Raw genomic sequence first — 26,551 nt, 5'->3', positions numbered from 1 at the left:
AGAAATCACTCTTATCTTTGGTCCTCTCTATATAATGTAGCTCCCTTCTCTGGCTGCTTTTAATATTTTATCTTTATCACTTTTTTTTTTTTTTTTTTGCTGAATAGCTGCAATGACTTTATCAAATTTTAAAAATTTTGGCATTTAAATATTCACATGTGTGCATTAAATGGCTCTATAGAATATCACTCTTTTTGAGCAATTTTGATTATAATGTGCTTTGTTACAGTTTTCTCCATGTTTCTTGTGCTTAGTTTTATTGAGCTACTTGGATCTGTGTTTTTGTAGTTTTCATAAAATTTTGAAAATTTCTAGCCATTATTTCTACAGATTTTTTTTCTTCTCCTTCTCCTCTTTGGGGACTCCAATTGCAGATATATTAGGTTCTTTGCAGTTGTCCCACAGCTCATAATGCTGTTCTTCTTCTAAAAAATTCTCTTTTTCCCAGGGGTTTCATTTGGGATAGTTTCTGTTGTTGCATTTTCAAGTGCACTAAATTTTTCTTCTGCAGTGTCTAATCTGACATTAATCCCATTCAGTATTTTTAATCTCACACATTGTAGTTTTCATTTCTAGATGTTAAATTCTAATCTTTAAAAAAATCAGTTTTTTACTTAACATTTGAAAATAGGGAATACAAGTGGTAACTTTTAATGTTCTTGCTGCTAATTCTAATGTCAGTATCAAATCTGGGTTGGTTTTAATTGATTCGCTTGCCCCCTTCATTATAGTTCATAGTTTTATGCCTCTTTGTAATTTTGGATTGGATGTCAAGCATCATGAATTTTACCTTGTAGTATATATTATTATTTATTCATATAACTATTATAGAGATTTATTTTGGGACAGTTAAGTTACTTGGAAATAGTTTAATCTTTAGGGGAAAGTGGAACAGTGCTTAGTCTAGTCTCTGATCCTTCTCTGTACTCTACCCAGTACTCTGTGAATCATGAGGCTTTCCTAACATGCTGGTGGGAACACACTGTTTCCAGCCCCTTTGCACACCAGGCACTCTTTTTTCTATTCCTACTGGGTGGTTCTTTCCTCAACATTGAATAGTTTCTTCATAAGCATGCACTGATTAATACTGACTTGAATACTCTAAGGAGACTCTGTGGACCTCCGAAGTTCTTACTCTGTGTAACTCTCTTCCTCTACAATTCTGTTTCTTGAATTCTAGCCATCTTGGTCTCTCCAGGCTCTCAGCACTTGCTTTTCACTCAGACTCAGAAAGTCTTGGTTTCCACCCACGCTTCTCTTCCCTATGTTGCAATCTGGAAGCTCTCTTGAGGTAGTAACTGGGGCAGTCCTAGGGTTTATCTTGTTCATTTCCAGACAAGATCAGGCACGTTCAGGCTGGTATGGCTGTAGACTTATCTTGTTCATTTCCAGTGCTTCAGGCATCGCTGTCCTCCATTTCTTGATGTCTTGAGAACTTTTATTTCATATTTTCTCTTTTTTGGTTTCATGTAAGAGAGTACATGTGATCCTTGATACTCCCATCTAGACAGAAGCCAATGTTTGCTTTTTTAGTTTAACTGTATGAAATATTCACGTGGTTCTAAAGTCATATCTATAAAGCATGGTGTAGTCAGAGAATGTCTTGTTCTGTCTCTGTCCTTTGACCTTGTCTCTTTCCTGTTTCTATAGGCAACTTCCTCTTCTCCTCCTTGTTATTATTATTTTATTTTTGCTCTTTCTGTAAGTAATTTTCTACTAAGTTTCTGGTTTATCTTTCCATTAAAAAAACCCTATGTGAACACACAACATGTATATTTATGTACATATGTATATGGGTGTATCCCCATTTGTTAGATAAATTATAGTATATGATACACACTATTCTCCACCTTGCTTTTTTCACTTAACAGTATACTCCATTGCAGTACACACTTCCCTCCCTCTCTGTGTCAACTGCTTCATAATAGTCCATTGTGTGCATATGTTATGGTTTATTCAACCAGTTTCCTATAGATGGACATTGGATTATTTCTAGTCTTTTGCTAGTATTAAAAATGCTCCAATGAATACATATTTTTGTTTTTTTGCATATTAATCTGTGATGCAGATTCCTGGAAGTGGAATTGCTGTGTCAAAGAGCAAATACGTATACACTTTTGCTAGATATGCCAAGTTTCCCTTCATAGGGTTGTACCATTTTGCAGTCTTACCAGTGGTGGATGAGATTGGTAGGCATATTTCTAACAACACAAAATTTCAATAGCACTATAGACTGCTTCATGGAAGGGTGAGGACTAGAATTATTGAAACAAAGGCCACAGTGGAGGCTCTGATCAGGGATGTTGGAGATGCAATTCTTGTTTCAGGTAAGAGTTAGACCCAATAACATGTAAGCTCACATTATAGTGTGATTATTCTTGAAAATTTTTTTTCTGATGAATTTGGAGATTATGTAGTTGTTATTTTTCCGATTCTCTGTATATTTTATGTGCCTCTCGACAATGCTTTTATATTATTAGAATGTATTTCTCCATGAGCAATTTTAGTTGGTGATGTGGAAGAAAAGGAAAAGGAAATTCCACAAGAAATGGCTTGATATGGGGGTGGATGAGAAGGCTGGGGGATATTTTCCTGATATTTTAGTGTGGGGAGCTGTTTTTCCAAGGGAAGAACTTTGGATTTCAACCCTGCTGTGTGTGGATCAGTAATGGGATGGCTTGGTGGGGAGTTAGGTTAGTGGAGAGGTTTTGAGTGTGGGCTGTGAACTAGATTACCCTCTGAATTGTGTGACCCTGTGCCAGTTACTTAATCACTGTTAGCCTCACTGTCCTTGTCCTTTAAATGTCTCATAGCGTAGTTATCGTGGTGAGATAACAGTGAGTGTGAGGTGCTAGCCTAGGATAGAGTAAGAGTGCAGTAAATGTTAGCTATTGTTACTGTGTTAGCTTTTGAGTGTGATGGGACCAGTGAGGGGCTTGGGAACCCCTGAGCCAGAAGGGGCAGGCAGCATACTGGATTTGAGGCTTACCTCACCAGTCTTGCCAAATGGGACATTGGAATTGAATGGTAGAGGGAGAGAAAAGCCCACGGAGAAGACAGGGCAGGGTTTTTTTTTTTTTGGGGGGGGGATGGTTGGTGAGCTGGGTAGGGAACCGTGCTGAGTGCTAGGGTATGGTGCCTTGTGCTCAGGACTCCAGGCTCTCAGGGAAAAGAAAAGGCACTGTGGCCTGGGGTGGTTCAAGGGGTTTCACTGAACAGGTGGTCCACAAAGTCAGGACAACTTTTTAATAAGCCAAGGACCAGGAAACATTATGGGTCTAAGTGCTTACAAAATACATCTTGTCCACTCCCCAAGCCCTACCAAGGGACTTATTACTCATCCCTCCAGCTCTGTAGAGTTGGTCCAATTGGTGTTTTCAATCACAAACATTAATGAAACACCTATTATGTCCTGGGCCCTGAGAATATAAATATGAGTAAGAGTTGATCTAGTGCAAGGTTCTTTATGTAGAAGTTTTTCAAACTGCAATTGCCTTGGTGTATTTCTGATACTTTGGTTTAGTAGGATTGGACTGGAGTCCAGGCACCAGCCCTTTTCAATAAATACTTACACAGTTCTGATTCCCAGTTTTGGTGGAGAACTCCTGGCTTGTGTCATTATCTGCTTGGAAATATGGAGGCTGTTGGTGACCCATTGTGCAGGCACCTGTGAGCAACATGCGAGGGACTCTTTCATGGCAGTGATGGTCTGAAGAGCAGTCTGCTGTTCCATCTCTTTCCTGTCCAGTAGTGCGTAGGCAGGGAGAGATGATAAAAGGGAAGCAGTGTTTGGATTCTTAATTTGGAGCCTTAAATCCTGTTACTCCAATTCTGAGAGGGTATGACCACTGCCTCTAACCCCCATGCCCTCTAGTTCCTTGGCTTCTCAGTTGGCTGTCCTTCAAACCCAAACTGGTGGATGGAATGGATGGTTTGGATACAGGTGATACCTGTCCACTCTGGGGACAGAGGGTGAACAAACTGGCATAAATACAGGAAGGTAGAATTTGATTCAAAATAAGGGTGAGGCGAAACTGTTTATCACAGTAAGAGTTGATCCACCACAGGAAGTCTGTCTTATGAGGTAGTGAGGGAGGGTTCCACTGGAGGGAGGGTTCAATGGTGGCTGCTGAACCCCCTCTCTTAGAGGCTTTAGGGAGAGCTTTTCTCTGGGTGAGCTTGAACTGCCACTACTCAACTCTGGTTGGAGGAAGAAGAAATTACCCCAGTTCTTTTCTTCTCTTCAAGCCCTGTTCCTGTCCCCTAATATCCTTACTTCCTTTCTATCTCACTTCATCTTCTGAATTCTTTTAAAAAGTTTTAAAAAATTTTTAATGTTTATTTTTGAGAGAGGGAGAGACCAAACATGAGTGGGGGAGGGGCAGAGAGAGGGGGAGACAGAATCCAAAGCAGGCTCCAGGTTCTGAGCTGTCAGCACAGAGCTCTATGCAGGGCTTGAACCCACGAGCCATGAGATCATGACCTGAGCTGAAGAAGGATGCTCAACTGACTGAGACACCCAGGCACTCCTCTTTTAAAAATTAAAAAAAAAAAGTTTATTTATTTATTTTGAAGGAGAGAGAAAGAGCATGAGTGGGAGAGGAGCGCAGAGAGAGAGAGAGAGAGAGAGGGAAAAGAATCCCAAGCAGGTTCTGCCAGCACAGATCCTGATGTGGGGCTCAATCCTACATATCATTGAGGTCATGACTTGAGCCAAAACCAAGAGTCAGATGGATGCTTAACCGACTGAGCCACCCAAGAGCCCCCATCTTCTGAGTTCTTAATAGCTCATGCATGTCTGTCAAGGATAATGACTCTTAGGGTCCACCTGCTGACTTGATCGATGCTGGTAACAAGCGACTTGTCTGGAGTCTGCTGACCATACAGATACCAAGTCCATCCTGCTGATTTTTTTTCTATGGAGACAGCTCTTCCTCCAGGAAGCGTGTAAGTTCGTGTGTGTGTGTGTGTGTGTGTGTGAGAGAGAGAGAGAGAGAGAGAGAGAGAGAGAGAGAGAGTTATGCTTGTGTTTGTACCTGAGTATGAGGGTTGTAACTGGAGTTGCAGCTCAAAGTAAGAGAAAATCAGTTTGCTCAGTGGGGTGTGTGAATGGAGGGGTGGCTGTGGCCTTGGTTACCAGGGAAGACTATTCTGCGCTCTTGTCTCCTGCCTCCTTTCCCCCCTCCTCCATATTCCCCTTAGCCCCAGGCTCACTCCTTCAGGTTAATTTCCCTGGCTGCAGCTGTGACTCCCTCCTCCTCCTCCCCTTTCCCTCCCCCCTCCATCTACCACACACACAGGCTTTGAGTTATGTGCCTCCTGTTCTAATGAGATAAACAACATAACTCTCATGGGGCTATGCTCGTCCCTCTATAAGTGGAACTCCAGGGCTGAACACATTGGCCCTATAAAGGCACCCTGGTGCTTGTCAGCCTAGGGAGGAGGGCAAGAAAGGGGGGCTGGAGCCTCGAGAGAGTTCTCGGGGCCATTTGCTTGTTGAGATGAGGTGGAGTCAAAGCAGACATCAAAGAGAGGCCTATTTATACCCTCATGGCTAAAGGAGCAAAGAGCAGCATGGGCATGTGGGATGGGGGCCTTTGTCATGCTACATGGCCATAGAGTCTGGACTCGTCTACATCGGCTAACTCATGGTAATTAATAACTGACATTTGCACAAGGCTTCATGGTTATAAAGAGCTTCTTCTTGAATATAAGCTAATGCCTACAGCAGCCCGTGTAAGGTAGATATTATTAACACTCTTGTCTAATGGGTAAGGAGACAGGGTCAGGAAGGTGTGGTGATATTTCCAAGGTTATAGGATTGGTGGTATGAGGACCCATGCTCTTCCTCCGCATTGCAGGGCTTCTGTAATCCATCAGAGAAAGTTAAAGAATGAAATAAAAATAGTCCCATCTTCTGGCCATTCAAACTACTTAATCCCAGGAGAGTGAGTGGGTCTGTAGCTATAAACCAAGGGGCCTGAAGCTGCCTTGGTGCTGCTGACCAACACGTGCAGTGACCACAGTCTCAGGGAGGGCATAGGCCCTGGGCGAGTGTTTTGCAGTTTTGACCTCTTGTCATTTAGATCTCTTGAGAGTGCTGGTGGGGACCAGTCCTTCTTACTCACCCGCTCTTGGTCAGGTGGGAAATACTCTGAAGTAGCCTATGGGGCAAGAAGGAATCCAAGGCATAGAGACTGCCATCTTGGGGGTAAATTCTATGCTCACTTCTGAGCCTGTCTCTGGGGACCCTCTTGAATGGTTTGAATGTGGGCGTATGAATCTCCTGGAACCAGGAATAGCAGGTCGTTCGCTTCCTGCGTTTCTGAATCTGATTCAGCTCTGGTTGAGTTTATTTAATAAGTACTTCTTGATGTGCCTGCAAGGCACCGTGCTAAGTACTGGGGATACCAGAGATGCGTACAGTTCCTGTCATTCTGGATTTTATAAAACCAGAAGGGGAGACATTCTAGTAAGCAGGCAATTAATGACAACACCTTGGGGGAAACACTGGAAATCTTAAGATATTTTAGACAAGGCCATTTAACCAGTCTTGGTATATCAGAGAGAATATCTAGACAGTAACTAGATAATGTGTAGACATCTAGAGGTCCTTGGTCAGACACTGGAACAATCTATAAGGTTCTTGAAAAAATAGTTGGCCTAATTCTCCTACCCACTTAAATTCAGATTGGGTAGCTCTGACATGAAATTTTGGCCTTGTTGTTATCAAGAAGTTCTTCAGGTAAGCTCAGTCGGTTAAGCGTCCAACTCTTGGTTTTAGCTCAGGTCATGATCTCGTGGTTTAACGGGTGGATTTGAGCCCCATGTCGGGCTCTGTGCTGGCAGCGTGGATCCTGCTTGGGAGCCTCTCTCTCCCTCTCTCTCTCTGCCCCTCCCCCACTCACACTGTTTCTCAAAATAAATAAATTTAAAGACATTTAAAAAAAAAAAACCTCTCCAAGTAATTTTTGGGTTCAATTTGGATTAAGAATCACTAACCCAATGTTATATGTAAGTGATGAGTCAGTCACTAAGTTCTATTCCTGAAATCATTATTACACTTTATGTTAACTAACTTGGATTTAAATAAAAAAGTAAATTTAAAAAATATAGTAATAACAGAATCTCAACACATTTAATTTGTATTTAATAGTTATATAGACATAATACTGAACATAACTTAATAAATAAGCTGCTATAATTATAATTGATTTTTATGTTCTTTATTGTTATTATTTTATTGAGATATAATTGATAAATAAAATTGTAAGATATTTAAAGTATTTAAAAAAAAGAATAACTACCCCACGGTGAGTGGGGATTGATGGGACCTGTTTATGGGCTGTCGAATACTGGGTCAGCCCTTGTACTTGGCCTTTGTTGAGATTCTAGGGAATGCCAGTCTCAGAGGTGGCTCAGACTTTGGGAAGAGATCAGAATCAATGCAGCCATACAGGAATTCTAGGATCAGAGGTGACAGGGTCATGGAGTGAATCACATCAGAAACATTAAACTATTCCCAGAGATGTCTTCCCTTAAAGAGAGGCCAAAACTGGACCTTCCATGGAGGGAGAACGGTCTTACTTTGGTTCATTTAATCTTCTCCAAATCAACCACAAGTCTGGTCCTCAAAGCACAGGGAGCTCAGAGCTTCGGTATCCTCCCACCGTGCAGAAGCTCTGAAGCTACCAAGAAAATTAAGTATTGAGATGACTCTTAGACACCACAAGTCCTTAGCTCATGACACCAGAGAATTTTCTGGAGCCTCTAGCCTCTATGACCCTTGATGGTTTCTGAGAACTAAAATGGGGAGGGGTACGGAACTTCATCTTCTTCACAGACTTGCAACCTGTGGGAGCAGCTGTGTAATTAAAAATGAAACTTAGCACATAAAGAGAATTTGAAAATTTCGGTTCCTTTAGTACTGGAATAGTTGCCTCTGCTTTGGAACCCAAACAGATAAATGGGTAGAGATGACTAGGAAAAATGAGAAATGAATAAATGGATAGATATATAGCAATGAAATGTTTGTAGATTTTCTCTACAAATGGTCCCCAAATGGCAGGCAGCAGATGGAAACAGGGTCCTGATATTTTCTAAGCCCCATGGTCCCAGGTCTAGGAAGTAACCTTCTCACATGGGTCTGACAGTTGTCACATGCCACATTTATCTACAGAAGACGGAGTTGTGACTAATTAAATGAAGCTGGAATGCATTCATTTGCTCATTCATTCATTCACTCATTCAGCAAATGTTTAGTTTAATTCTTCTATGTGTCAGGCACAGCTCTAGTTCTGGGGATTCTGATGAAAGAGAATAAGATAAAGTCTCTCTCTTTACCAGGCTTTTTACTCTAGCAGGAGTGGACTGCTTGGCTTGCTGGTTTCTTTTTGGGGTGTATCAGGCAGTTTTTTAAGTCTGCACATTGCCTTACTGGTCTTAAGCCCTTCTTCCTCTCCCCACAGCCTCCAGGCCCTGCCTTTTTTTTTTTTTTTTTTTTTTTTTGGGAATAGACCATTGTCTAGTGTGGAAAACCCATATTCCACATTCAGCCTCTGGCTGCCACACTGTGTGCCACAGGAGCCATAAGACTGTTGTCTAATAAGCAAGAAGGATCCTCATGGGGTCGTTGGTATGACAGATGATGCTGGTGTGGAACTTTGGTGCCAGAGTTCAAATCTAAATGGAGACTCTTGAGAGACAGGATGGTTAGTCTATAAGCGCAAACACTGGACCCTTGTCCATTTCTTCCTGTAAGGCCCAGGCAAGTGGGCAGGGTTGTACATGTATCCTGGCTCTGCAGGAACGAGTCTGAGGCATGGTCACCAGAAGAGGCTTCTATCTGATGGGGGCTGCACAGGGCCCCCATGGGCTTTAGCGAGTTGCCAGCAGCTAACAGTTAGAGAAAGCCAGTAGGTAGGAAATTTGGCTCCTTTATCCTGTTTCCTTGAAATGCTTCCAATCCAGGCTGTCTATAGGTAGGCAGACTGACTTCTGCTGCTTTGCCTTGGAGGGAAACTTCTTAACCTGGACCTGGATAGGAGAGCAGTTGATGGGTAATAGCTAGGGGTCCACTCCCTTGGAAACACTATAGTGCGGTTAAATCTGGAAATGTCCCTTTGATCTCCCCAGCCCAGGAGATCTGAACTGTCTTAGTCATGGTGATGGCATGGGCTTACTGAGACAGCATGGTAGAGTAGACAGAGCAAGAGTCCTGGGGTCAGATGACCTAGATACTGCCTGTGCTCTACCATCAACCAGCTGTGTGATCTTGACAAGTCACTTTACCTTTCTGGACTTCAGTTTCCTCTTACTGTGAGTGAGAGGGTCAGACAGGGAGTTTTCCAAGTCTCCTTCTAGCCTGGAGCTCTTAACCTTTACAATGTCTCTGTCCACAGGCCTCGCCCCAGGCCAGCTCTACACATACCCTGCTCGCTGCTGGCGTAAGAAGAGACGATTGCACCCACCTGAGGATCCAAAGCTTCGGCTGCTGGAAATAAAACCTGGTCAGTGCCCTCTGAAGCTTGGCTGGGCCCATGGTGGGAGAGGTGGGGGAGGGCTGGGTTGGCCCAGGACGAAGTTGCTTTGCTCCTTTGTCTATAGAGCTGAGTTTTGTGGGAGACTGAACCTGCCCCATGGTGCCCAAAGGTGTGCCTCTCTCCCTTTCTTGTGTATAAACCTGTGAGCATGTTCACCTGAGTGTCTCTTCCCTCTTGTCTCTCTCCTGCCATTCCATGGAGTAAAGCAAGCAGGCAAGGGTGGGAACAGACCCACGAGGAATGTCTTTCCAGACAGAGCTGAAGGAGCTATAGGTCTTTGGGGTTGTGTGATAATCTTCTTGTGGCCTCAAGTAAAAGAACCTTATTCTAGCTTCTGTGTTTCTAAGGAGAGCGTATTGCCCCCCCCCGCCCCCCCTCTTACTGTGTATGAACTTTAGGAACATCTTACCTGAAAAGGGCCACTTGCTAAAAATAGAACCCATCTTGGGTATGGAAACGGAAGAGGCTGTGCTCAAAATTTGCCTCTTGGTGATGCTGATTGCTTTGTGGGCATGCAGAAGGAATTTGTTAGTTTTCTTGACTCCTGATCTGTTATAACCCTTCTGACCAGATGGTCGTCTTCAAAAATTTTTTTTAATATTTATTTTTTCTTTTTTGAGAGAGAGACAGAGTATGAGCGGGGGAGGGGCAGAGAGAGAGGGGAAGACACAGAATCTGAAGCAGGTTCCAGGCTCTGAACTGTCAGCACAGAACCTGACATGGGCCTCGAACCCATGGACCGCGAGGTCATGACCTGAACTGAAGTTAGATGCTTCTGCGCCATCTGAAGTTGGGGCCTGACTGAGCCACCCAGGTGCCCCTATATGGCCATCTTCAGCCCTTTGTCTGGGTTGCAGCAAGGCCAAGTGATTGCCCTGGGCCTTCAGTTTTAAAGGAACCTCTGGTTTGGGGGGTGCCAGGGCTGCAAAGTAACTCAGGCTGGTGGGAACGGTGCTGTTCAGTGGAACAAAGGCAGAGCTGGCTTTTCCCCTCCCACCCTGACCAAGTAATACAGACGTGGCTAAGGCTGGCTGCCCAAGGTTACTTCCCTCCTGCCTTTCCACACTGACGTCTGAGGCTGTGTTTTCTCTGCAAAATCTCTGTTTACAGTTGTTTGGGATGCTTTCACTCCCAATTCTATGGTTAAGGCCATTTTGATTGTTTATTTTAACCCAGATTTCACTCCTGTAGAAGTTTTATTTGTTAGAGTGGGTGGGGGCTAGAGTTTTCAGTGAGCTCCGTCCAAGTTCTCAGTGGCCCTACAGAATTCACAGACCCTCGCAAACACTTGAGGATGATGACCAGTTTGCTCCAAACTTCCTGAGGTGCAGGTTGTAGGAGAGCCAAGTCTCCCCGAGTGGTAGAATCTAATGGAAAGATAACGCAAGCCACATGTGTCATTATATACCTTCTAGTAGCCACAGTGAACAAAGGAAAAATATACAGGTGAAGTTAATTTTAAGTATGGATTGTATTTAACCTAAGATGGCCATAATATCATTCTAGCATGTAATCAATATGGAAATTAGGAGTGAGATAGTTTACATTGTTTTCTTGTATTGTTTTTTTAACCCCAAGTGTGCGTTTTACACGTGTAGCACAACTCGTTGCAGACTAGCCACATTTCAAGCGCTCTGTTGCCACATGTGGCTGGTAGTGTCCATATTGGTCAGAGTGGTTCTAGAAGTACACTCACAGTGTGGTCTTGATCGGCAAGACGGCATCCCCAGGGAGCTCAGGAGCGATGCCGAATCTCGGGGCCTCACCCCAGACCTGCCAAGTCAGAATCTGCATTTTACCGCACCCCCATGAGGCACATTATAGTTTGGGAAACTGGTTTTCAAGTGTTTTTTGTTTTTTTTGTTTTTAATATTTTTTATTTATTTCTGAGAGAGAGAGAGAGAGAGAGAGAAATAGCGTAAACAGGGGAGGGTCAGAGAGAGAGGGAGACACAGAATTGGAAGCAGGCTCCAGCCTCTGAGCTAGCTGTCAGCACAGAGCCTGATGCGGGGCTCGAACCCACAAACCATGTGATCATGACCTGAGCCGAAGTCAGACGCTTAACCAGCTGAGCCACCCGGGCGCCCCTCAAGTGTTTTAAAGTTGTGGCCAGACCACAGGTTGGCATAACACGACTCCACATCACCTGTGCTTCTTTAATTAAACGTAAGCAGTTGTTGATATGAACAACTTATCTTGGAGATGGGGACATCCTCCTTTTTTCCTGAATCATTGATTGTGTTCTTCTGGAAGTGCCATGGATGAGGGAGGGGGTAATCCCTGGCGTGGTCCTTGCCTGGACCGATTGAATTCTGCCCCATTCAGAGCTTTGCAGCTGTAGGAAGAGGCTGAGTACATGCTGGGTTGGCTGTGCAGATTTTGAAGGGAGGAGTTATTTAGGTGTCTGTCACCAGCTGGATGTTATCTTCATGTTGGAGTATGTGGACCCTCTTGGTATATTTCCCCATTTATACATAGGCTCAGTGGTACTTGGGATTTTTAGTTAGGCTTTGAGTAACCATTAGAATCACCCAAGCCGTCTATAATAGTATTTGCCCTTTCTTACTCCTTTTTCCTCTTTCTTACTCTTTTAATTGAAATTTTAAAAAATTTGAGTAAGTAACATAGTCACATGTTTCCACATTCCAAAGATAAAAAGGGGTATATTGTATAGTAAAAAAATAAGACCTAGTCTCCCAAGAGGTAATCGGGTAATCAGTGGTACCAGTTTTTTGAGATTCTTTAAGAGATTTTCTATGCACACACCAAGAATTACACCCATACGACCTTTTCCTTGTCTTTTGACATAGCACGGCCACCTTGCATTTTGCCCATTCCATTTAAAAATGCGCCTCAGGCATCGGTCATATCAACATATAAGGAATGTCCTCATTCCTTTTTTACAGTTACACAATATTCCATTGTATGAATATACCACAGCTATTTCAAGCAGGCCGCTCTCAACTTTTGTTTCTAATTTTTCTAATTTCATTGGAGATGTGAATATTTTCATACTCATATGTAATTTCATATTAAATTTCTTATGTGAAGACATCTCCTATGGAATTTGTCAGTTTGAAAGATTTTATTATAAATATTTGACACTAATTTTTAATTGTTAGTCTTTACTCTTAACATTTGTTTAGAAAGTCTTTCCTGAGACCGCTTTGTATTAGACTAATTGGATTATCTTTTATGGAACCAAAGATATTTTTTTGCTATAACATAGCACATTAATCATTAACTCTAATTGCTTATTTTGTGAGGTCCAGGCAGGTTAGGAGACTTACTCAAAGTCACACAGCAATTTCTGTGGGAACAAGCATGGAATGTACATTGCTTGATTTTTCTGTTCAGTGCTTTTTTTCTGCTTCTTCATGCCCTCATAGGTACACGAACTTTAAAAAAATTCCCCTTAAAAACTTTATTTTATGATTATAAAACAAATATATAAATGATCAAAATGCATCCAAGAGATAGTTGGAATTCTCCTTTAGTTATAAATGTCAGATGCACAAATCAAACTAGCCTAAGGAAAAAAAATAGGGAAATTGGTTCATATAACAGTAAATCAGAGTTGGTCTGATTTCAGGCATAGCTGTATCCAGGGGCTCAAACATTGTAGTGAGGGCTCTGTGTCTCTGCTTCTAACTCTAGTCTCCTTGTGGGGGAGGCCAGGTGGCCATCAGCAGCCCCAGGGTTAGCACTCATCACACTCAGCAGAAAGCAGTCCCCTTTGATAGCTGTGGCAGAGAAGTGGCGGGAAGGACTGATTATGATTAACTGGCTGAGTTTATGTCTGCCCTACCAATCACTGCCACCCAGGGGATGGAGAACCCTGATTGAATCATCATCGTCATCATCATAACCAGTGTCTGAACAACACACTGTAATTTACAAAGCCCTTTACAAAGCATTTTCATTTATAGCATTTCCTTTGGTCCCTACCATAGCCCTGGGAGGTGGAGAAGGAAGGAAGGGATAAAAGTGGAATAAGCCTACTTTATATGTTAGGGAAATCAGGCTGTGAGCAGAGCCAAGGAAGGTTTACTGTGCTGCTCACATAGCTGGGAACTGACAGTCTCATTGTTGGTGAGACTGAGTAAGAAGTTAGTTTATGAGTGTCTGGCCCTTTTGTCTACAGACACTTACTTTGAGCACATTGGCCTCCCAGTGGCTGAATGTGGAGCAGCTGGCGTCACAGCTGGCTTTGGACTTGCACCGTCCTTGGGCCTGTCATGACCTGTAGGGGGTGGGAAAAGGAAGAACCCTAGGGCTGGTGGTTTGCTGGAGCCCAGTACCCACCAGCGCATCAGGTCATCATGTCTGTCTATGATCATCTGAAAGATTTCTTCGGCCTCTGAGGCTGATCTGTTCCAGATCTCAGGGTGGAAAGGCCCAGAGCCTGAGTTGGCTAGGGTCTTATGGGAAGACCCTCTCTAGAAAAGTGAGCACCAGCTTGTTGAGGATGGGCCCTTGGAGGCGTAACCATATCCCCATGTGGCAAAAGATCCTGAGTAAGTTGGGCTCACCCAAGGCAAGCTCATTCTTCCATGCCAGCATCCAGGCACTGAGAAACCGTAAACAGCCAGGCCTGGAATAAACAACTTTTCAAATGACGGAGCTCTTTCTCAGATGAACTTGGTTCCCCTCTCTGGGGGATCAGATCTACTGCTAAGCCTGCTAAAAACAAAACCCCCAATGCCTTGGGCTGAAAGTTTGTCATTTCCGTATACTGTTCTGAGTCCAGACTACTGGGTCCAGGCTTTCAGGCTGTACCAGCCACACCAGCCTGCCACCACAGGTTGTGAATGAAGATGCCGAGGGAGTGCCTGAGAGCCGGTGATAAGGAACCTGAGTCTCGGACCTCAAAGCGTCAGGGTCCATCTAGAGAATGCTAAGCAGCATGTATCACTCTCTTCCTACAGGCACCTCCCGTTTGAATCTGAATTTTTCACACACGCCAAAATGTCAGAAAAGGGCCTTCATCCCCAGCCTCAGCTAGCCTGGATGGCAACTTTGTGCAGCAGAAGAAGGCGCCCCCTATGGGTGGACATTTACAAACCGATGTCCCTTTGGTGGGTTAATAGAGCTCAAGCTGGATTTCAGCCACTCTCTGTCCCCTTGGCAGGTCTCCACCTTTCAGGGGCTCTGCCGCATCATTTATAAAATGCAGTTTCCAGCTGAGAGAGCTTTTTCCCTTTTTTTGGATGTTACGTCTTCCCCAGGACAGGGTCAACTTGGACAGTATTTTAAAATGACTGTCTCTTATTTTTACTCCTTTTGATTCGGGTTCAAAGAGATGAGGTGTGTTGGCTAGTACTTCTGAGTGTGACTCATGGTAGAGTCATGGTCAGAGTCCCTGGATCATTTGCTGCAAATTCCTAGAAGCCGAGGGCAGTCAGGCAGGGTGAATGAAGGCCCATCTCCCCAGGGACAGAGCAGAAGCTGAGGGAAACAGAGACAGGGAGAGAGGCTAGGGATCGCCACTCTTTTACACACTGCAGTGGAATTAAGGTATAACCTTTTTGAAGGTCAATGCTTAGTACCTATCAGTATTTAAGAAGCACATGCCCTCTGACCTAGAAGTTCTGCTGCTAGGAATTCATCCCATAAATAAATATATACTCCCTGTGTATGAGGTCACCATTGTGACATTGTTCATAACAATAACGACAATGACAACAACAAAGAATGGGAACAACCAGAAGGTCCATTGATAGTGGACTAGTTAAATATATAGTACAGTCATAAAATGGAATGCTATTTTGCCTTTTAAAGAAATGAGTAGAAAAAAAATGGAAGGGTGTCTAAGATATACTGTTAAGTGGAAAAAGAAAAGCAAATTCCACAACATTACGTATAATCCTTTTTGGGCAAACCTTGCTGAAAATCGATAATCAATTTGTCCAACCTGAGCTGAATCTCTTTAAATTTATGGAAACTAGAAGACTAAGTTTATGTTGAAAGAAAACCAATGAATGAACCAATCAATCCTTGGCACCTCTCCACCACCTGGGCCCCATGATGCCAAGCCTGTCTTCCCTCTTCCCTCCCAGCCTCCCGCTGTGAGTCTCCTGAGGTCCCCTTGACAAGCTCCAGGAATGTAGTTATGTCTGTGACAGTTGGAGCCTCCCTTGGGCTCCACCGTCAGCACCCTCATTTCCTTGGGGGAGAGGGAGAGGAGTTCCCCTGATTTGTGAGAGATGGGGGCACTGGCCTGGAGCAGAATTGTTTCAAGGCATGAGTTTCCTTCCATGTCAGGGCCCCCTATGGGTAATGAGGAGATGCCACAAGCAATTTATCATGCCAACACCCAGCTTGTACCTTCTGTCCTGCCCGAATCCACTAGCAGTGGGCAGCTTTCAGTAACAGAGGCCATCGGGTTAAAGTTGTCCTTGACCTCAAGTCTGCAGAGTTGAGAGCTCTGTCAGGAAACCAGGTCGGGGCAAGGGAAGAGGGTGTAGATTAAGGAATTTTGAGAGCCCCTATAGAAGGTCTGAGGACAGGGCTATAGAACCATCTACCTGTGGTCCAGTGCCCCCAAAGCACAGAGCTGGGCTGAGGATGCATCTCAGGGCGGGGAGCAGGGAGGCAATCATGGCTGCCGTAGGCTGCTGTTCAGTCACCGTTCAGAGCTAAGTTACACACCGTCAGAGCATGCTCATCCTGCTGCCCTCATCCTATCTCCCGTGCTGTGAATATGCCGTCCTGCCTGCGTTTCTTTACTACTTGCTGAAAATAAAAATGTGTCTGTGTGAGGGTGGGATGGGACTGAGAGCTGGGGAGAGCTCTTTGGGACTTGAAAACATTCTGTGTCCCTGGACCTGTGTGTTTCTCACGCCTAACATCACCCCTCCAATCCGTCTTGAATAAATATCTTGCAGCCTCCTACTTGCCTGGGCGTCTGAAGGACAACACACACAACATTATTTCTCTCCGCTGACTGACAATGGAGTTCAGTGTTCCCTGCAGCTTGCACTTGGCTGCAGCAGTGAACGCAAGGTGTTTCAAGGCGCAGCCGTCACAATTCGTGCAACATGAGGACCGGGGCAGAGGCCCCGTGCCAGAGAGGGGCCTCCCCTGGACTGTTTCCCCAAGAATGGAGCTCTGTCCTTGTGAAGGAGGAGCCGAGCTGGCAGGAGAGAAAGGTGGATAGTAAATATCCACCAGAAGGCCCTGAAGCAGGGCAGATGTTGGGCAAAAGCCAGCTGATTAAAAAAGAGGCCTTTAACTTCATTTTGTGTGTGTGTGTGTGTGTGTGTGTGTGTGTGTGTGTGTTTGTGTGTGTTTGAATGAAGAAAAGAAAAAGGCTGGGAACAAACTTTTACTTGTGCCTTTCCGGATTAAATCCTCGGATGGTCTGCTTAGATCAATTTAGCATCTTCCAACCCCAGACCTCTTGGTCCCCCTGGTTTAGGGCGGATTTTACCTTTGTTTTAGAGGTTGGGGCATGGTGGCATTGAATCAGGAAATTAATTTCCCAGGGGATACCAGTGGTGGGGCCAAGGAGAGAACCCTAAGGGGGAGCCTGTTGGAGCGGGTGCCATGTTGTTCCAGGACCCAACACACACATTCATGGCGGTGTCCTCAGACCAGGAGTGCTCTCCCGCCAGATGTTCATTTCGCTCCCAGAATGTACCTGAAGCCTTGTAAATCCCTCCTGCTTCAGGATACTTGGGGAGCAACACTGCTCTTTGCTACCCTTGCCAAATTCCAAGGGTGACAAGAGGGAAGGCAGCCAGGAGTAATAGGGTGTTCTGGTTCTGTGTGTGTGTGTGTGTGTGTGTGTGTGTGTGTGTGTGTGTGTGCGCGCGCCTTTGCAGCCACTCAATAACGGGATGAATGACCAGGATAGTCGCCCCTCACCACACATTGTTGGGGGAACATGAGCAGAAGGGCAGGAAGCCTGAGGGGATGGTAGCCTTGGATGCCTCAGAGAAGAGGGTGTTCTAGCAGACTAACAGGCAAGTCACAGAGATCCTCAGAAGGATGCCCCGAAGCGGGGTGGGGGGGGGCAGTCCAGGCTTGAGTCCGCCGACTCGGGCAGGGGCAGGCAGGCCCGCTTTGCCCACCTAGGGTGCTGTCCCTGCCATGCTGAACTGCCAGAACTCTCCAGATGGGAGCAGGCTGCGGCCAACTTCCCCAGCTTTTGCAAATCCTGCATCTTAATTAGTTCCCTACTGCTTCTGTACATGGCCCACATTTTAATAGTCTCCAGGCTTCTTCCACCATTTGCTGTCTGATGTTCGGTGTGATTTCTCTTCTCCTCAAGACAGTCCCCCTGACTCCTCCGGCACCCTCCCGGTCTGGGAACAACTTAAGGGACGCCGATGTGCCAAGCGTGTAGCCGGAGATTGATGAGGCCGTCAGCTGGCTCCCTCTGCCCCTCGCCCTCCCTCTCTCCCGGGTGCTCCTCGCAGGGATGAGCCCGGCGGGGGGTGGGCGAGATGGGAGGCGAAGGAAGGGACCCGTGGAGCCCCCAGCCAGGTGTGAGCCAGTGGACACCGTGACCTTCTCCCGGCCCGCAGAGGAGTCTGGCTGTGTCCTTCCAAAGGGGAAGGACGCTCTGGCTCCCACCCACATGTCAGTGCTTATCTGGCTCTGTGCGGGGGGCTGCCTGAGCTTGGTACAGCTGGGAGAATGGATGCCTTCAAGTGCATCAGGGGGAAATGACCAGTCATTTATCTCCTTCCTGCGGTGTCAGAGCCTGCAGCCATCCATCCTGGAGGCTTGTAACAGCAGCTTCTTCAGCTGGCGTTGGCCTCAGGAGCCAGAGAACCGGAGAGAGGTGGGCGGTGAGAGAGATGGGCGGGCTGCCGCCGCCCCTGCTTCATGCTGTGACTGTCCGCACTCCTGTTGTCTTCCTGGCCGTCTGGGGGACCGAGCCTGGGCTGTGTCAGCACTGCTTGCATTCCACACGGCTGGGTCTGGCAGCCAACATGGTGGCACCTGGGAGTGAGCTGGGCGGCATGTACAGCTGCTATAAACTTCCCATAGTCACATTGGCCATCCCGCCCCGCAGAGCTGTGTTCAGAGCATGGGTCATGGGACCGAGGAGCCGCTCTGGGACACATTGCCCGTTCACTGTTGTCTCTCCCCGCGAGAAGGTACACGCTCTGAGGGCAGGGACCCACCTGTTTCTTCATCTGCATTCCCAGTGCCCAGCACTAGGCTTGGCACATAGCAGGTGGATGGGAAATTTATTCAAGGGATAGAAGAAAGAAAGGTGCCCAGTGTTTGATCTCAATCTTGGAGAACATGGTTTGTCTCGGAATATCCATTAAAAAAATTTTTTTTTTACATTTATTCACTTTTGAAAGAGACAGAGTACAAGCAGAGGGAGGGGCAGAGAGAGAGGGAGATACAGAATCTGAAGCAGGCTCCAGGCTCTGAGCTGTCAGCACAGAGCCCAACATGGGGCTTGAACCCACGAACGGTGAGATCATGACCTGAGCTGAAGTCGGTCACTTAACCGGCTGAGCCACCCAGGCGACCCTCGGCATCCTCATTTCACAGATGAGGGACACTGAACAGACAGAAGCCTGTGACAGCTGACCTGGGCTTCCCATCCAGTTCCCAGCTTGGCCTGTGGGGCTGTCCCCAGTTTTGCCATCTTGCCTCTCTTTGATTTTAGGTCGTAGGGGCCTTTGCTCTACAGCTGGGCTCTGCGGGAGAAAAGACACTGAACGGAGATCCCAAGACCTGGGTTCTAGTCCAGACCCCTCTACCTACTGGTTGCGTGATTTGGGGCAGTTACCTAATGACTCTGGCCACGGTTCTTCATCTGTGAAATGCAGACCATGGTGGCTGTTCAGCTCCCTTCACAGCACTGTCCTGAGAGTCACGAGGGAGGGTGGACCTGGAGGGCTTCTGCTGCGACACCATCTCCGCGCTGCACCGCTGGGTGGGCCGAGGGCCTGGGTTCCAGGCCTGGGTTCTCAGCTGATGCTGTTGTCTGTCTCTGGTCCGTTGCAGGAGTCACTGTCCAGCTCAAAGTGTGTGTACTGTCTGGCCTGGAATGGGACTGCGTTCTGCCTCTGAGTCTTTTAAAAAGCCCCGAGTCTGGTATCCTCTACGCTGAGGTACCCACAGCTTGTAGAAGTCACCCCATATGTCCCAGAACCCTGGCATCCATTGCCCAGGGCACAGAGGTCCACTTGGAAGGCTTCCTCCCTGCTTTTATGGACCCCTGTTGTCCCATGGTGTGCTAGGCCAGGCCTGGCTGGCTGCCTCTTTTCTCCTGCTCGTGGCCTAGGCTGGTCCACCTTCTTCTGGAAGGCCATTTCCTCTGTGATTCGCTCTACTCTGGCCCCATACGTTTGCCACTCAGCACTGGCCACCTAGCCTCTGCACCTGCCCCCTATCCCGATTCACTGTGTGGGGATGCTTCCAAAAGGTCCTGCCCCCTGGATGTATCCAGAAGCCAGGATGTATGTGCCATGAAGACAGGGCTCATCTGTGCCACTCACAGCCTTCTCCTAAGCACCAGGCTCATTGGTGAGGACCCATGCATGTTGCAGCAACTCCAACTGGTCTCCCCACTCTGCCTTTCCTCCTTCAGCTATTTCCAGTGATCCTCTCAAAATACAGGCACCATCCTGTCAATCTTCGCTCAAAACTTCCAATGGCTTCCAGTCGCACTCAGAGTGGAAGCCAGCCTCCTCTCAGTGGCCCTCAAGGCCCCTGTAACTCTGACTGGTCTCCTACTCTGCCCCCTGGCTCACCATCCTCCAGGCAGATAGGCCCTGGCCTCAGGGCCATTGCACTGATGGCTCCTGTGCCTGGCACATGCTTTCTTAGGTATCAGTGTGCCCCCTGCCCCCTCCTCAGGTTTGTGTTTCATTGGCCACATTTCAGGGTGTCATTGCCCTTCTACTTCCTCGGATACTCCAGCGTCCCCTCCTCTACTCTGTTTCTCTCCAAAGCACTGATCACAGGGGCACCTGGGTGGCTCAGTCGGTTAAATGTCTGACTTCAGCTCAGGTCCTGATCTCACAGTTCGTGGGTTCGAGCCCCGCATCAAGCTCTGTGCAGACAGCTCAGAGCCTGGAGCCTGTTTCAGATTCTGTATCTGCCTCTCCCCTGCTCACACTCTGTCTCTGTCTCACTCTCAAAAATAAATAAAGAAAAAAAAAAAACAAAGCACTGATCACCATCTGTTGTGCTGTAGGCCTCACTCATTTATTTTAGGTGTTGCTCCCCCCGCCCCCTCCACTAGAATATAATTTCTATGAGGGCAGGACTTTCCCTCTCTTGTTCACAGCTGTGCCCTCAGCACTTAGAATAGAATTTGGTACACAGTAAGCGTTCGGGAATTTTGTGTCCAACGAATGAATCGGGCAGGGTGTTTTTCATGCGATCCTGCTATGATTTCCAGATCGGGAACCGTGCCCGCCCTCTGAAGCGAGGCTGGCCTCTCGCCTTCGAGCTCGGTCTCGCTCTCAGCCTCCTGTGTCCTCAGCACTGCTCTGGACTCGGCCTCTTTGCCTCTTCCTCTCTGGGCCCATGCCCCGGCTCGGGGAGACGCTGCCATGCTGCTTCCAATGGTCTGAGAGCGTCAGAGAGTGAGGGGTTCAACAGCCGGTGCCACCACCTTGGAGGTGGAAGGAAGGCGCTCACGTTGGTCGAGTGTCATGCCCCTTGTGTAGACACTCTGTGTCCTTTGTCTCCTTTGGCCCCCAGCAACACCGAGAAGTGGGCTTTGACCCCCTAGTTTTACAGATAAGGAGATCAAAGCCCAGTGTGTGGTTTAGGGTCCTAGAGCTGAGCTGTCACTCCAGAGCGGCCTCTTGCACTGTGTGGTTGACTGTATTCCTTTGAACTGTCCCAGCGCTCCACGTGCCTGCCACCACCCTTCCCGCCCCCACCACCCTGCTCGGCTGCAGTGACTGGGTCTGCCAGCCAGCACAGTGGTGACCTCGTGTTGGCACTGTGGATGTTCTTCTGTGTCTCGGGGGTGGGGAAATGCTCATCGGGGGTGCTCACCCTTGCGTTGGATGAGGATGAGGGCCCATCCTTGCCTGTTGGTTTGGGGGTGAGTAGGTAGGCTCAGCAGAGAGTAGAGACAGAGGCCATTGGGGAGATAATCAGCCCTCCTGTCATATGGACATCCTGGGATTCTAAAACAGGTGGCAGCGAGGCCTGCAGGGTGCAGCCTGGGTGATGGGTCCTCAACGTGAACCTCATCTATTTTGAGCTTTAAGAATCACAAAACAGGGAGTCAAATGCAGCCAAGAAAATGGCACCCCTGAGGAACGAGCAGATGGATTCCCAGGCCTGCCACCATCTCGGGGAAATCAGGGCTTCGGTGAGGCCCCCACCCCAGTCTCTTCCCCTGTGCGGTGAGAGATAACAATATGCATCCCCCATTCTTTCTCCCTAGGAGTCAGAGGTTCTGATGGGGATGAATGAGATAATGATTCTTAAGCTCCTTGCTTCTTGGTGTAAGTTGATGTATAAAGCCAAGGAAATATGATGAGCTTAACTCCTTAAAATAATAAGCACTCAGAAGAGAAAACTGTACATTTGTAATTTTAAAGAAAAACTAGAGGCAGGTAAAAAAAAAATCTGAGCACTCCTGATGTCACCGAATTGTCTGCCATTGTCTGTGGGGGCTTCTCCCTCCCTTTTGCACCATTACTCTGTCTCCAGACCCCAGCGTCAGAGAGAGCCCGTGATGGATGGACGGATGGATGTGCCTTGTCGGGGTGTTTCACCACTATTTCCCTTGGGGCAGTCTGTCTGTTGGCAGAGCACAGCCTCCTGGAAGATGGTATCTCTTGCAAACTCGACAGCTAACAGACAGCTCCTCTCTTTGTGTATTTCCCCAAAGAAGAACTGTCTTAATCTGTTTTTTTATATGGCATATTTTATTATAATCCATATATGACTTGCAGGTTCCCAATCCTCTGCCCTGAGCCAAAAAACGCATGAGGAGTCAGAGACTCCGTGAGCCTGTGACATCCAGGCGTTTGCATTTTTAAATGGCCTGGGATTTAATTACTCACTGTGCTCCCATGTTGCACTTTCGGGTTCATCTCGTCCGCATCCTGTTAATGAGCTCAGTGGCTCCAACAACCCAGTGGAAGCTTTGCTTTCAGTATGTTGGGTGGCAGGCTTGGGGCACCTGTGTCAAAGCCTGTGGCTTTGATTTCCACCCGAGAGGATGGCTGCCCTGTCCACAGCCCTGGATAGAAGCCACTTCCTGGCAATTTTTTTTTTTTTGCGCTTTTATTTGTGCATTTCTTTCTTTTCTTTTCTTTTTCTTTTCTTTCTTTCTTTTTTTTTTTTTAAAGACTTCCTATGCTTCAATCCTTGTTTGTCTAAGAGGTTTTTTTCTTATTTGGAAACCGATTTGCTTCGGCTTGCACAGAAGCTGTCTCTGGTGTGATGGATCGTGCTGGAAGTCACCCAAGGAGTATCTCTGTTCCCAATTAGAAGTGGAGGTAGCGCTGCTTACGGGGGCCCAGGGAGGCGGCTGGCTTGGGTGACAGCTGCTGCCGCTCTGGAGAGAGTAACGATCCGTGGGTTTATATCCTTGTGTATAAAATCAGGCTAATTTAAAGATGAATTATGTGTGGGTTTTGGACCGTTTTCTTTAAGTGGTAAATGTTTGATGGCTCTTGTCAGGTTTACGTGATCCCCAAATTTGCGCGAGGGTCAAAACGAGTACACTTACAAAGAATTACTAAATCCTATCTCTAGATGGAATGTATTAGAATAAGAGAATCAATGAAATCCCTAAGGGCTCAATGGAGAGCATGTCTAGGACGTGTGTTGTGCAAGAGCTTGGACCTGTTACCTTGTTTTCCCTTTACTCTGGGACCTCCTGTGGTCGGGAGCCAGAGAATGTACCCTCTGCTGGTCTGTTGGGAGGGCACCGGTTGGTCTTGTCATTCTGACCTTGTAAGCCTTACCCAGAGTGCTTTGAAGGCAGGATTTGCCAGTGGTCAGCTAGAACGCTGGCCTGGAATAGTGCTCAGCTGGGTATGAAGAAGGCACCGTTAAGAACCATACTTAACATCTTACTATTTTTTTTTTTTTTTTTGGAAACAAAATCATAGCACATGTTCCTTTTAATACTAGAAACCTGCACTAATATGGTAGCCACTAGCCACACGTGGCTACAAAACACTTGAAATATGGCTGATCTGAACTGAGATGTGCTATATCACATTAACACCAGACTCTGAAAACTCAACGCAAATCAAAGAATGCAAAAGATTGAATTAATTTTTTGTCTATTTATCACACATAGAAATGATAATGTTTTGGATATAGGGGGTTAGAGAAAATATATTGAAATTAGTTGCACCTGTTGCTCTTTACTTTCTAAAATGTGGCTGCTGGAAAGCTTAAAATTATGTAAGTAGCTTGCATTGTGTTTCTATTGGACAGTGTTTCTGTATCATTAAAATCAGGATTATTCTAACTTTGATAATAGTAACTTGGAACATTAAAATTTTCTTTAACATTTATTTATTTTTGAGAGACAGAGAGAGACAGAGCATGAGTGGGGGAGGGGCAGAGAGAGAGGGAGACACAGAATCTGAAGCAGGCTCCATCCAGGCTCTGAGCTGTCCGCACAGAGCCCAATGCGGGCCTTGAATTCACGAACTGTGAGATCATGACCTGAGCTGAAGTTGGATGCTTAACTGACTGAGCCTCCCTAACTTGGAGCATTTTTAGGGTACTTGGACCATCCCAGATCCTTTTTTTTTTTTTTAAAGTTTTTATTTATTTCTAGGAGAGAGAGAGAGAGAGGCAGTGTGAGCAGGGGAGGGTCAGAGAGAGAAGGAGTCACAGACTGAAACAGGCTCCAGGCTCTGAGCTGGCTGTCAGCACAGAGCCCGACGCGGGGCTCGAACCCACGAACCGCGAGATCATGACCTAAGCGAAAGTCGGACGCTTAACCGACTAAGCCACCCAGGAGCCCCCCAGATCCTTTACATACATGATCTAAGTTTGAATGATAGGTTTTGAATAGAAAAACCAAATTCAAAACAAAAATTGATAAGCCTCATATTCTACTCTGTTTCCACGCGGGTTTTGTGGCTCTTTCAGAGTTTCTTTAGGCAGTGTATTTCATTGTTTAATTTTCACATCAACACTATGAAGTGTTGTGATCATCCTTATTTAACACATAAGGAAACAGAGACTCAGAGGTTCTGAGTAACTAGCCTGTGGCCCCTCAGCTAATACAAAGCAGGGCAGGACCATGACTCCAGTGCTGTCTGGAAGCAGAACTTCTATGAGCCAATCAAATATTTGGTAATTAGGCAAGGATAATGCCACTAAGTTTCTCTGTGACCCTGGGAAGGGCTCCTTATATTTCTGTGCTATGCTTTCCTCCCCAGGGATTGGCCACTAGAGGCTGTTGGAAGTCCCTTCTGGCTCTTTGCATTTAGGGAGCCCATTTCACTGTTCCCAGTTTGGTTCTCTTTTCTCTCTTGGTTCTTCTACTGTGCCCATCTGGTAAATGACCAAGGGACCAAGGGGACCAAGAGAGTAGACTGAATTATGGAAAAATGGGATGGAGGAATATTTAGCAGGGGAAGAGGAAGAGGAGAGGACGTTCACAATGGATGGAAAGTTCCGGGTGGGCTCAATACTGCTGCAGAAGGGGTGAATCCCTCTTGGGAAGGTTCATACAGAGCAGAGCCCAGAGCCATGACACAGACCTGCCTGCCCTCAGCTTCAGCAACAATCTGCCTTTTATTTTGAAATATGAAAACTATGGAGAGAGTTTAGAGATGTAGTGGAAATGCACAAAGGTTTGGAAAAGGACTTTTTCAGGAGGAACCAAAGAGAGACAAGGTGATGTCTGTACAAGCTAGAGACATGTGAATCGATTCTGTAGGTAGATTGGGGTCAAGGCTGGGCTTTGCCCTGTGATGACCATGTGACACTAAACAAGTTCTATACCTTCTGAAGCTGCAGCGTCCTCGTCTGTGAAATGGGATAGTAATTGTGCTCACCTCTTGGGTGGTGGTGGGGGTTAAACAATACATAGCAGTAACAGCAGCCACATTTTGAATGTTTACTATGTGCAGAGCACTCTACACGTATACAAACATATCACCACCCATTGGGGCTTGGAGCAGGCCTGCAAAGTGCTATTTAGGATACATGAAGTGGGGCTCTCCTCATGATCTCTGTGGCATCTAGGAAAGATCATTCGGCTGCATTCTTATTCGGCTGTGTGGCTTTCTGTGAAGTGACTTAACTTCTCTGAGCCTTAGGTTATTTGTGTATAAAATGAGATGATTAAAGCAGATGATCTGTAAGGCTTTTTTTCAGCTCTAAAATGCTGTGCAATTCTGGAAATAGGATTTATTTAGTGTTGAGGCTAAGGGGGATACTAAAATATGAACTTCAAATATATATATGATTATGATAATTTGAAGGATGGTGACCCACTGTTCTCTTTTCACCAAGGACAGGACATGAGGCAACATGCTTTCGTTTTGTATTAGATGTTTAGAAGCCTTTTTTTTGGACTTGGGAGAAAGAGTAGGCTCTGGAGTTAAACTCTCTGAGCTCATTAAAGCAGACAGTGGACTGTTTCTCTGACATTCAACTTCAACAAAACTTCATCACATAGGCCTACCCTGACCCCCTGATCGAAAGTAAACCCCCCACTGTATTCTTCCTTCACATTTCCCTCTGCTGTTCCCCCCCATTGCACTTATGATGATTTGTAATTGCATATTTATTTTGCATGCCGTGTTTAGTGTCTGTCTCCTTAGATTGTAAGCCACCCAAAGGCCAGTATTGTCTGTATTTGGTATGCCTCCCGTGTGCCTAGTGATAGCACCATGGTTCTTTGTAAATATTTGTTGAATGAATAGGTATATGAATGGGTTTTGGAGGGGGTTGATTTGGTGGTAGTACTTCTTGATGGAGGTGGACCCTTTGCCTGCCTTTTTTGGTGAGAAAAATCCCAGAGATCTTGTCTCTCAAGGATCTTTAGATGCTGTTTCTCCATCCCACCCTCTTCCTCTGGG

At 46.2% G+C, this 26,551-nt stretch overlaps 1 protein-coding gene across 7 annotated transcripts in view; it reads left to right on the top strand.

Moving 5' to 3' along the window:
* Positions 1–26,551, top strand: part of DPF3 (double PHD fingers 3) — a 255,832-nt gene that overhangs the window by 116,293 nt on the left and 112,988 nt on the right. For all 7 annotated transcript variants that reach the window (XR_005525989.1, XM_039219939.1, XM_039219940.1 and 4 more), the window contains exon 3: positions 9,402–9,509. Coding sequence is in view for 6 of the 7 variants with exons in the window: in XM_039219939.1 (XP_039075870.1) it covers positions 9,402–9,509 (108 nt within the window). In the remaining variant the exon portion in view is untranslated. The remainder of the gene's footprint in view (positions 1–9,401; positions 9,510–26,551) is intronic.

The sequence above is a fragment of the Hyaena hyaena genome, unplaced genomic scaffold (genome assembly GCF_003009895.1).
Source record: "Hyaena hyaena isolate Hyena2069 unplaced genomic scaffold, ASM300989v1 scaffold_851, whole genome shotgun sequence".
Classification (NCBI taxonomy): Eukaryota; Metazoa; Chordata; class Mammalia; order Carnivora; family Hyaenidae; genus Hyaena; species Hyaena hyaena.
Note: the sequence above shows the minus strand (reverse complement) of the source record. Positions and strands in the feature narration are given on the sequence as shown.